The 12,567-nt window shown below is 43.9% G+C and overlaps 1 protein-coding gene across 4 annotated transcripts in view; it reads right to left on the bottom strand.

Annotated features, from left to right (window-relative positions):
• Positions 1-12,567, bottom strand: part of ap2b1 (adaptor related protein complex 2 subunit beta 1) — a 69,829-nt gene that overhangs the window by 16,102 nt on the left and 41,160 nt on the right. For all 4 annotated transcript variants that reach the window (XM_014197172.2, XM_014197174.2, XM_014197175.2 and 1 more), the window contains one exon: positions 7,127-7,256. In XM_014197172.2, coding sequence (XP_014052647.1) covers positions 7,127-7,256 — 130 coding nt within the window. The remainder of the gene's footprint in view (positions 1-7,126; positions 7,257-12,567) is intronic.

The following is a 12,567-nucleotide window of genomic DNA, read 5'->3' on the forward strand; positions in this document are numbered from 1 at the left end:
GCCATGTGTGGGCTGAAGGCTGAATCCTCCAGTTCATCTCTATGTTAACTATACTGAACAAAAATATAAAACGCAACATGCAACAATTTCTAAGATTTTACTGAGTTACAGTTCATGAGGAAATCAGTTAATTGAAAGAAATTCAAGAGGCCCTAAGCTATGGATTTCAAATGACAGATATGCATCTTTTGGTCACAGATACCGTAAATTCCGGACTATAAGCCGCAACTTTTTTCCCACGCTTTGAACCCCGCGGCTTAAACAATGACGCGGCTAATATATGGATTTTTCCCGCTTTCATTTTTTTTCTTAAAGAAAACACATTCTGTGACGTGCTCAGTTTTTTGGCGGCATGAAGCTTTCATTAGACCAATGAAATTGCCGAACGGATTAAGGTCAAACAACTTTTTTGTTTACTGTTTAGATTAAATCGAGCGCTCTCAAACTTCCCATCATTCTGATTACGGTAGTCATTTTGTCACCCTCATCATGGCAAAGACACGGAGAAATGCATATGATGCAGCTTTCAAGTTGAAGGCGATTGATCTGGCTGTTGGAAAAGGAAATAGAGCTGCTGCACGGGAGCTTGGTCTTAATGAGTCGATGATAAGACGTTGGAAACAGCAGTGTGAGGAATTGACTCAGTGCAAAAAGACAACTAAAGCTTACTGCTATTTTTTTATTTGTTGTTACAAGCCGTGTTTCATTAAAGCCTATTTATTTTTGTTACAAGCCATGTTTCGTTAAAGCCTGTGCAAAGTTCATTTGTTTCAATGTACCGGTAGGCACCTGCGGCTTATAGACATGTGCGGCTTATTTATGTTCAAAATAATACTTTTTTTTTTTTTTATTCAGTGGGTGCGGCTTATATTCAGGTGCGCTTAATAGTCTGGAAATTACGGTACCTTTACATTTTAGTCATTTAGCAGACGCTCTTATCCAGAGCGACTTACAGTAGTGAATGCATACATTTCATAAATGTTTTCTCTGTACTGGTCCCCCGTGGGAATTGAACCCACAACCCTGGCGTTGCAAACACCATGATTTGAATGGGCCACACAATGGGACTCAGCATCTCGTCACAGTATTTCTGTGCATTCAAATTGCCATTGATAAACGACATCATAACCGCCATCGATAAGAGACATTACTGGGCAGCCGTATTCATCGACCTGGCCAAGGCTTTCAACTCTGTCAATCACCACATTCTTATTGGCAGACTCGACAGCCTTGGTTTCTCAAATGATTGCCTCGCCTGGTTTACCAACTACTTCTCTGATAGAGTTCAGTGTGTCAAATCGGAGGGCTGTCCGGACCTCTGGCAGTGTGCCACAGGGTTCAATTCTTGGGCCGACTCTCTTCTCTGTATACATGAATGATGTTGCTCTTGCTGCTGGTGATTCTCTGATCCACCTCTACGTAGACGACACCATTCTGTATACTTCTGGCCCCTCTTTGGACACTGTGTTAAATAACCTCCAGACGAGCTTCAATGCCATACAACACTCCTTCCGTGGCCTCCAACTGCTCTTAAATACAAGTAAAACTAAATGCATGCTCTTCAACCGATCGCTGCCTGCACCTGCCCGCCCGTCCAGCATCACTACTCTGGACGGCTCTGACTTAGAATACGTGGACAACTACAAATACCTGGGTGTCTGGTTAGACTGTAAACTCTCCTTCCAGACTCACATTAAGCATCTCAAATCCAAAATTAAATTTAGAATCGGCTTCCTATATCGCAACAAAGCATCCTTCACTCATGCTGCCAAACATACCCTCGTAAAACTGACCATCCTACCGATCCTCGACTTCGGCGATGTCATCTACAAAATAGCCTCCAACACTCAACAAACTGGATGCAGTCTATCACAGTGCCATCCGTTTTGTCACCAAAGCCCATACACTACCCACCACTGCGACCTGTACGCTCTTGTTGGCTGGCCCTCGCTTCATACTTGTCGCCAAACCCACTGGCTACAGGTCATCTACAAGTCTCTGCTAGGTAAAGCCCCGCCTTATCTCAGCTCACTGGTCACCATAGCAGCACCCACTCGTAGCACGCGCTCCAGCAGGTATATCTCACTGGTCACCCCTAAAGCCAATTCCTCCTTTGGTCGTCTTTCCTTCCAGTTCTCTGCTGCCAATGACTGGAACAAACTGCAAAAATCACTGAAGTTGGAGACACACATCTCCCTCACTAGCTTTAAGCAGCTCACAGATCACTGCACCTGTACATAGCCCATCTGTAAACAGCCCATCTATCTACCTACCTCATCCCCATACTGCATTTCTTTATTTATCTTGCTCCTTTGCACCCCAGTATCTCTACTTGCACATTCATTTTCTGCACATCTACCATTCCAGTGTTTAATTGCTATATTGTAATTACTTCGCCACCATGGCCTATTTATTGCCTTAACTTACCTCACTGTATATAGACTTTTTGTTTTCTTTTGTTCTACTGTATTATTGAATGTATGTTTGTTTATTCCATGTGTAACTAACTCTGTGTTGTTGTATGTGTCGAACTGCTTTGCTTTATCTTGGCCAGGTCGCAGTTGCAAATGAGAACTTGATCTCAACTAGCCTACCTGGTTAAATAAAGGTGAAATAAAATAAAAATAAAATGCAATTGTGTTCGTTGTCCGTAGCTTATGCCTGCCCATACCATAACCCCCACCATGGGGCACTCTGTTGAATTCAGCAAACCGCTCGCCCACATGCCGCCATACACGTGGTCTGCGGTTGTGAGCCCGGTTGGAAGTACTGCCAAATTCTCAAAATTTACGTTGGAGGCGGCTTATGGTAGAGAAATGAACATTCAATTCTCTGGCAACAACTTTGGTGGCCAATTGCATACTCGCTCAAAACTTGAGACATCCGTGGCATTGTGTTGTGTGACAGAACTGCACATTTTAGAGTGGCCTTTTATTGTCCCCAGCACAAGGGGCACCTGTGTAATGATCACACTGTTTAATCAGCTTCTTGATATGCCACACCTGTCAGGTGGATGAATTATCTTGGCAAAGGAGAAATGCTCACTAACAGGGATGTGAACAAATTTCTATACACAATTTGAGAAAAATACACTTTTTGTGCGTATGGAACATTTATGGGATCTTTTATTTCAGCTCATGAAACATGGGACCAACACTTTACATGTTGCGTTTATATTTTTGTTATGTGTATATTTAAAGAAAAAACTCAGGGCACACTGGTATTGTTTGTGGAGTATTCAAGAATACCTGTGTGCTGGAGTTTATTGTTTAAACAAGCCTTGGGCAAAAAGTAAGGTGCTTAACCTGACTAGTCAGTTGCACAAGTGAATGCATTCAACCGAAATGCGTCTTCTCCATTTAACCCAACCCCTCTAAATCAGAGAGGTGTGGGGGGCTGCCTTAATCAACGTCCACGTCATCGGCGCCCGGGGAGCAGTCATTGTTGACGGTTAACCGCCTTGCTCATGGGCAGAACGGCAGATTTTTCCACCTTGCCGGCTTGGGGATTCGAACCAGCGACCTACGGCTGTGCAATGGCATATCCTTGTTTTGCTTATTTAGCAGACAAGAAGCTCTTATTTCCCGAGCCCTTATCACAGTCAAGACACACCTATGTTATAGTAAAAAGAACCATGATGTAATTTAACAGAATAAAAAATAACAATATTTTTTTTTAAGAAAAAAGGTTGCCAGTGATGCGCATCTCGTGCCTGGAACAGTTATTCTCAGAGTGTTCATTTGAAACAGGGCTCAATTTGGCAAGTTGTAAGACACATTTTTCAGGCTTGCAAACCAAAATATGTCTTCTTTCCGATATACAGACGTTCAATTTAGTTTATTCTTCATGTTCTTTGGAATTTATTAATGAATAATTCCACATTGAACACTGCATGGTGATGAATTACGGCCACAAATTTTGTTTGGCGAGTAGGCCTAGGCGTTCTCCTGGCATCCGCCAAACCCAGATTTGTCCGTTGGACTGACAGATAGTGAAGCGTGATTCATCACTCTAGAGAACGCGTTACCACTGCTCCAGAGTCCAATGGTGGAGAACTTTACACCACACCAGCCGACGCTTGTCATTGCACATGGTGATTTTAGGGTTATGTGCGGCTGCTTGGCCATGGAAACCCATTTCATGAAGCTCCCGACGAGCAGTTCTTGTGCCGATGTTGCTTCCAAAGGCAGTTTGGAACTCAGTAGTGAGTGTTGCAACTGAGGACAGACACTTTTTACGTGCTACGCGCTTCGGCGGTCCCGTTCTGTGAGCTTGTTTGGCCTACCACTTCGCGGCAGAGCCGTTGTTGCTCCTAGACGTTTCCACTTCACAATAACAGCACTTACAGTTGACCGGGGCAGCTCTAGCAGGGCAGAAAGTTGACGAACTGACTTGTTGGAATGGTAGTATCCTATGACGGTGGGTGCCACGTTGAAAGTCACCGAGCTCATTCTACTGCCAATGTTTGTTTATGGAGATTGCATGGCTGTGTGCTCAATTGTATACACCTGTCAGCAACGGGTGTGGCTGAAATAGCCGAACCCATTAATTTAAAGGGGTGTCCACATACTTTTGTGTATATATAGTTTAAGCGGAAATAGACGGGACGCATTTATTACAAAACTGCAGCTCGTTTTGGTAGAACACATTTTCCTACTTCAATCAACCAGTCCATTTTGAATTTGTTATAAAACTGTCAAAATTTGGCAAGGAATGTAGCTTGTGTGTCCCATCAGTTTGATACGTTTTAATTGGCATTTATTTCTGTAGGCCTAATGGGGGCTTGTGTGTGCACTCAGCACGTGTGTGTGGAGGGAGCACTCGGAACACAATTGAGTGAATGAGACACTGAGGGGAAAGGGAATTTAGGGAGAAGAACGGTGTGATGCTTGGCTTGGTTTCTTTTTGTTGTGCCCCGCAAATGCACATGTACAAATGGAACACTGGAGTCAAAGCCAATTAATGTCGTCTTCAAAACAAAATGTAACTTGCCTGTTCGGGCAGCCACAAAACACATTCCACCAAATAGTTTTACAGTATTTGAAAAAAATGTGATCTCTGGTTAAAGATCGAACTTTGCCGTTTGCTCGAGTACTCATGCCCATCCCTAAACCTGACTAGCTTTGATTACTGTGTCAACAGGAACATTATAAAGGTGAGAGAAAGCCCAAAGATCATGGACTGCCTAGCTATATGCCTTATACTCAACACCACGTGGTATCTTTTGTAATGAAACCTTTTTGAAAAAGGCCTTGCGGTGAAAACGTCCAACAATAAAAAGTATTTTGGATCATCTTTTGCACAAGCTTTCTTCTTTCTAATTTATCTCTTTTATCATGAGAAGCCAAGCATTCAGGTAAGACTGACTAATTATGATATCTTTTGAACAGGTAGGTTGCTCATGCCTAATGTAACCAGAAGGTACAGTATATTCGTAGGCTTTATGTAAAGATTACATTGAGAATAGTTTGATGGGTGAGAATGCTATCAAGTGCTTGTGAAATTGTGAATGAGAGACTGATAAAGTGTGTGCAGCCTGCGCAACAAACAGAGCAGAGCACTTTCATTATACTTTTTTCAAATCATCATTAGAGTCACATCATGCAGCCTTAGAATGTATGTGAAATCAAAACATATAGCTTAAGGTTTGTATCACAACTAAAGTTGCATTAATAAATTAAGCATATAGGAGGACCAGTTTCAAATGATTACTTTGTTAACCACTAACATAGAATAGCCTCATGTGCCGCACACCCTCAGAAATCGTTTGGGGAAAATATCCTTTCTATTTTATTCAGCTATGTTCAACTGTATTCTTCTCACTATAAAATAATGCCACAGGAATTATAATCAAATCTTGTCTGCTAAATGAACAAGTGTAGCCCACAGCCATATAGCATAGCCATATCAGGGCCTAACATAAGGACGACTCAGAATATGCTATTCTGTTCTTCTGAAATAGGCTACATTTTCTTTATATCATAACGCTTCTTTAGACCTGCTTAAAATAAATAATGGCTTTATTGTGATGGTGTAGGCTATATTACATGTATTTATTATATTTTAAATAATGTAGATATTCCAAAAGGTCCGCATCATTGGCTTGTAGGCTATGCGTGGAAGCCTGGAGATGCTAAATGTGAGTTAATTAACGGTAAATTACAGTGAGACCGGCAGTTATTTGCATGACAGTTACCAGCTGACAAAATGTTATGACCGCCACAGCCCTAGGTACATACAGTGCATTCGGGAAGTATTCAGACTCCTTGACTTTTTCCACATTTTGTTATGTTATTCTAAAATTGATTAAAAAACAACCCTCAAATCTACACACAATACCTCATAATGACAAAGCAAAACAGGTCTTTAGAAATGTTTGCAAATGTATTACAAAATAAAAATGTAAATATCACATTTACATAAGTACTCAGACCCTTTACTCAGTACTTTGTTGAAGCACCTTTGGCAGCGATTACAGCCTTGAGTCTTCTTGGGTATGATGCTACAAGCTTGGCACACCCTGTACTTGGGGAGTTTATCCCATTCTACTCTGCAGATCCTCCCAAGCTCTGTCAGATTGGACGGGGAGCATCGCTGCACAGCTATTTTTAGGTCTCTCCAGAGATGTTCAATCGGGTACAAGTACAGGCTCTGGCTGGGCCACTCAAGGACATTCAGAGACTTGACGCGAAGCAACTCCTGCGTTGTCTTGGCTGTGTGCTTAGGGTCGTTGTCCTGTTGGAAGGTGAACCTTCGCCCCAGTCTGAGGTCCTGAGCACTCTGGAGCAGGTTCTCTTTGTACTTTGCTTTGTTAATCTTTCCCTCAATCCATGCTTCACCGTAGGGATGGTGCCAGGTTTCCTCCAGACGTGATGCTTGGAATTCAGGCCAGAGTTCAATCTTGGTTTCATCAGACCAGAGAATCTTGTTTCTGTTTTTTATTTTTATAAATTTGCAAAAAAATGATCAACTTCTTTTCACTTTGTTGTTATGAGGTATTGTGTATAGATTGATGAGGGGTAAAAAAAAATATTTTATCAATTTTAGAATAAGGCTGTAATGTAACAAAATGTGGAAAAAGTGAAGGGGTCTGAATACTTTCCGAATGCACTGTATATGAGTTTACCTGTAGGTTGTTCAGTGGGTCCATCTTCATGACTGGCCCAATGGTGTTGAGAGGCAGGGAAACTTCAATACTCTGGCTGGGCATCAGTGGATTGTGGATGGGCAGAGGGGTGGTGGGGATCACTCCGAAACTAGACAGAAAGACAATACCATTATTATTATTTTTGGCGCTGACGGAAACATGGATTACCACAGATAACACTGCTACTCCTACTGCTCTCTCCTCGTCTGACCACGTGTTCTCGCATACCCCGAGAGCATCTGGCCAGCGGGGTGGTGGCACTGGAATCCTCATCTCTCCCAAGTGGATATTCTCTCTTTCTCCCCTGACCCATCTGTCTATCTCCTCCTTTGAATTCCATGCTGTCACAGTTACCAGCCCTTTCAAGCTTAACATCCTTATCATTTATCGCCCTCCAGGTTCCCTTGGAGAGTTCATCAATGAGCTTGACAAGTTCCTTTCCTGAGGATGGCTCACCTCTCACAGTTCTGGGTGACTTTAACCTCCCCACGTCTACCTTCGACTCATTCCTCTCTGCCTCCTTCTTTCCACTCCTCTCCTCTTTTGACCTCACCCTCTCACCTTCCCCCCTACTCACAAGGCAGGCAATACGCTTGACCTCATCTTTACTAGATGCTGTTCTTCCACTAATCTCATTGCAACTCCCCTCCAAGTCTCCGACCACTACCTTGTATCCTTTTCCCTCTCGCTCTCCTCCAACACTTCTCACTCTGCCCCTACTCGGATGGTATTGCGCCGTCGCAACCTTCGCTCTCTCTCTCCCGCTACTCTCCCCTCTTCCATCCTATCATCTCTTCCCTCTGCTCAAACCTTCTCCCACCTATCTCCTGATTCTGCCTCCTCAACCCTCCTCTCCTCCCTTTCTGCATCCTTTGACTCTCTATGTCCCCTATCCTCCCGGCCGGCTTGGTCTTCCCCTCCTGCTCCGTGGCTCGACGACTCATTGCGAGCTCACAGAACAGGGCTCCGGGCAGCCGAGCGTAAATGGAGGAAAACTCGCCTCCCTGCGGACCTGGCATCCTTTCACTCCCTCCTCTCTACATTTTCCTCTTCTGTTTCTGCTGCTAAAGCCACTTTCTACCACTCTAAATTCCAAGCATCTGCCTCTAACCCTAGGAAGCTCTTTGCCACCTTCTCCTCCCTCCTGAATCTCCCCCCCTCCCTCTCTGCGGATGACATCGTCAACCATTTTGAAAAGAAGGTTGACGACATCCGCTCCTCGTTTGTTAAGTCAAACGACACCGCTGGTCCACTTTCTACCACTGGTCCTGCTCACATTGCCCTACCCTATGCTTTGACCTCTTTCTCCCCTCTCTCTCCAGATGAAATCTTGCGACTTGTGACGGCCGGCCGCCCAACAACCTGCCCGCTTGACCCTATCCCCTCCTCTCTCCTCCAGACCATTTCCGGAGACCTTCTCCCTTATCTCACCTCGTTCATGAACTCATCCTTGACCACTGGATACGTCCCTTCCGTCCTCAAGAGAGCGAGAGTTGCACCCCTTCTCAAAAAACCTACACTCGATCCCTCCGATGTCAACAACTACAGACCAGTATCCCTTCTTTCTTTTCTCTCCAAAACTCTTGAACGTGCCGTCCTTGGCCAGCTCTCCTGCTATCTCTCTCAGAATGACCTTCTTGATCCAAATCAGTCAGGTTTCAAGGCTGGTCATTCAACTGAGACTGCTCTTCTCTGTGTCACGGAGGCTCTCCGCACTGCTAAAGCTAACTCTCTCTCCTCTGCTCTCATCCTTTTAGACCTATCTGCTGCCTTTGATACTGTGAACCACCTCTCCACCCTCTCCGAGTTGGGCATCTCCGGCGCGGCCCACGCTTGGATTGCGTCCTACCTGACAGGTCGCTCCTACCAGATGGCGGGCGAGAATCTGTCTCCGCACCACATGCTCTCACCACTGGTGTCCCCCAGGGCTCAGTTCTAGCCCCTCTCCTATTCTCGCTTTACACCAAGTCACTTGGCTCTGTCATATCCTCACATGGTCTCTCCTATCATTGCTATGCAGAGGACACACAATTAATCTTCTCCTTTCCCCCTTCTGATAACCAGGTGGCGAATCGCATCTCTGCATGTCTGGCAGACATATCAGTGTGGATGACAGATCACCACCTCAAGCTGAACCTCGGCAAGACGGAGCTGCTTTTCCTCCCAGGGAAGGACTGCCCGTTCCATGATCTCGCCATCACGGTTGACAACTCCCTTGTGTCCTCCTCCCAGAGTGCTAAGAACCTTGGCGTGACCCTGGACAACACCCTGTCGTTCTCCACCAACATCAAGGCGGTGACCCGATCCTGTAGGTTAATGCTCTACAACATTCGCAGAGTACGACCCTGCCTCACACAGGAAGCGGCGCAGGTCCTAATCCAGGCACTTGTCATCTCCCGTCTGGATTACTGCAACTCGCTGTTGGCTGGGCTTCCTGCCTGTGCCATTAAACCCCTAACAACTCATCCAGAACGCCGCAGCCCGTCTGGTGTTCAACCTTCCCAAGTTCTCTCACGTCACCCCGCTCCTACGCTCTCTCCACTGGCTTACAGTTGAAGCTCGCATCCGCTACAAGACCATGGTGTTTGCCTACGGAGCCGTGAGGGGAACGGCACCTCCGTACCTTCAGGCTCTGATCAGTCCCTACACCCAAACGAGGGCACTGCGCTCATCCACCTCTGGCCTGCTGGCCCCCCTACCTCTGAGGAAGCACAGTTCCCGCTCAGCCCAGTCAAAACTGTTCACTGCTCTGGCACCCCTATGGTGGAACAAGCTCCCTCACGACGCCAGGACAGCGGAGTCAATCACCACCTTCCGGAGACACCTGAAACCCCACCTTTTTAAGGAATACCTAGGATAGGATAAAGTAATCCTTCTACCCCCCCCCAAAAGATTTCGATGCACTATTGTAAAGTGGTTGTTCCACTGGATATCATAAGGTGAATGCACCAATTTGTAAGTTGCTCTGGATAAGAGCGTCTGGTAAATGATTTAAAGCTGCAATATGTAACTTTTTGGGCTACCTGACCAAATTCACATAGAAATGTGTGTTATAGATCTATCATTCTAATTGAAAGCAAGTCTAACAAGTGGTAGGTCTGTTCTGTGTGTGCTATATTTCTATGCTTCCCATTCTTAAGTTTTGTTTTGGAGTCTTTTACTTTCGGTTTTGTACACCAGCTTCAAACAGCTGAAAATACAATCTTTTTGGTTATGGAAAAAATATTATACAGCGGTTTAGTGTACAATGATTCTCTACATTCCCCTTGCTTGTTTTGACACAACCTAAAATTAGGCAAACTATTTGAATTTTAGCAACCAGGAAACGGCGGAGCGATTTCTGCATAGTGAATCTTTATCTAGGCAAGTCAATTAAGAACAAATTATTATTTACAATGATGGCCTACCAAGAGGGAAAACGCCTCCTGTGGGGACGGGGGCGAGAATAAAAAATGTAAAAGTAGGAGACAACACATACCGGGTTCATCCACATTTTGACAGATGGAATTTCATGACTTTTAACCAAATTTCCATGACCAGCAATTGGTGGCATCTCTATGTACGTATAAAATATATGCATAGTGTGGTATCGACACTGGGAGGCTGCTCTCTGATCCCATGTACCATCTCCTGTCATTGAGTAAGGCACTTAACCCCCCCCAAAGTAGAAACCCTGCTAAGCAACTGTATAAAACACCTGTGGTCAGCCCTCAGTGTGGAGAGCTACTGGGTGTTCAGGAATAAAAACCTGCAGGAATAAAAACCTGCACAACAATTAGTTCTCCTGGAGGAGGATTTACCACTCTTGATGTTAAACATTGCAACATTACAACCAAATAAGTTTTATACCTTTTGAAATAATTTGCTCATTCAATATATCAAAGATCAAATGGCTATGGTAGGATACAAATCTTTGTTTTTTTTATTCAGCTGACGCAAGCCCACAAATATTCAGGAAATGTAACTTTCTAGTTTAGTCATATTTATTGTAACTACCTTAGAAGTGTTTACTTTGCAGGCTGACTATTATCTATTGTGTTACAATGTCCCATACATTGCATTCTCAAATCAACTGGAAGTATTTATAAAACAAGTTTTGAAGCCACATAATCCAAAAGAAAGGCTACATTTAAAGTAATGTTCACGATTCACAAATTATTATTTTGATTCACATGATTCAATTCACTGCAATTGAACCGAATTCCGACTTCGTTTTGCCAAAAAGAATCATTTCAACGAATCACATGAATTGATCAAAAAATAATAATTGTATGACCTTAACCGCAAGTGTCGATTGAAAGTGTTTTGGGACATGACGAAAACATTAATACATGTTAATAATAGCTAAACAGTTAACTAGAGGGTACAATATACATTGCCTTCGGAAAGTATTCAGACCCCTTCACCTATTCCACATATTGTTACGTTACAGCCTTATTCTAAAATGGATTTTCTTTTTTTATCCTCAGCAATCTGCACACAATACCCCATAAGGAAAGCAAAAAAAGGTTTTTCGAAATGTTTACAAATGTATTAAAAATAAAGAACTGAAATACCTTATTTACATAAGTATTCAGACCCTTTGCTATGAGACTCAAAATTGAGCTCAGGTGCATCCTGTTTCCATTGATCATACTTGAGATGTTTCTTCAACTTAATTGTTCACCTGTGGGAAATTAAATTGATTGGACATGATTTGGAACGGCACATACCTGTCTATATAAGGTCCCACAGTTGACAGTGCATGTCAGAGCAAAAACCAAGTCATGAGGTTGATGGAATTGTCCGTAGAGCTCTGAGACAGGATTGTGTCGAGGCACAGATCTGGGGAAGGGTACCAACATTTTTTGCAGCATTGAAGGTCCCCAAGAACACAGTGGCCTCCATCATTCTTAAATGGAAGAAGTTTGGAACCGATAGTTACCGGAGTTGTAACTCAGTTCTATGTGTGGAACTGGAGTTACCATAAGGGAGCTCTGCTCCTAGTGGTTTACCCTGCTGCCTAGGCAGCGAATAGCCTGAGAAAAAATTATGCACACACCCGCAGCCAATGGGAGCACAGGTGTCCCTATATAAGGGGACACTTCCCCTCACTCAGCCTCCCGAAAATGATCTTCAGCGAGACTGGGGCATCGGCAGGGGCTTAACTCTTTAGGGATAGGGGGCAGCATTGGGAAGTTTGGATGAAAAGCGTGCCCAGAGTAAACTGCCTGTTACTCAGGCCCAGAAGCTAGAATATGCATAGAATTAGTCGATTTGGATAGAAAACTCTAAAGTTTCCAAAACTGTTAAAATAATGTCTGTGAGTATAACATAACCTGAGAAAAATCCAACCAGGAAGTGGGAATTCTGAGGTTTGTAGTTTTCAAGTGAATGCCTATTGAATATCCAGTGTTTGTGGGGTCAGATTGCACTTCCTA

Source organism: Salmo salar, chromosome ssa04 (assembly GCF_905237065.1).
Source record: "Salmo salar chromosome ssa04, Ssal_v3.1, whole genome shotgun sequence".
NCBI lineage: Eukaryota > Metazoa > Chordata > Actinopteri > Salmoniformes > Salmonidae > Salmo > Salmo salar.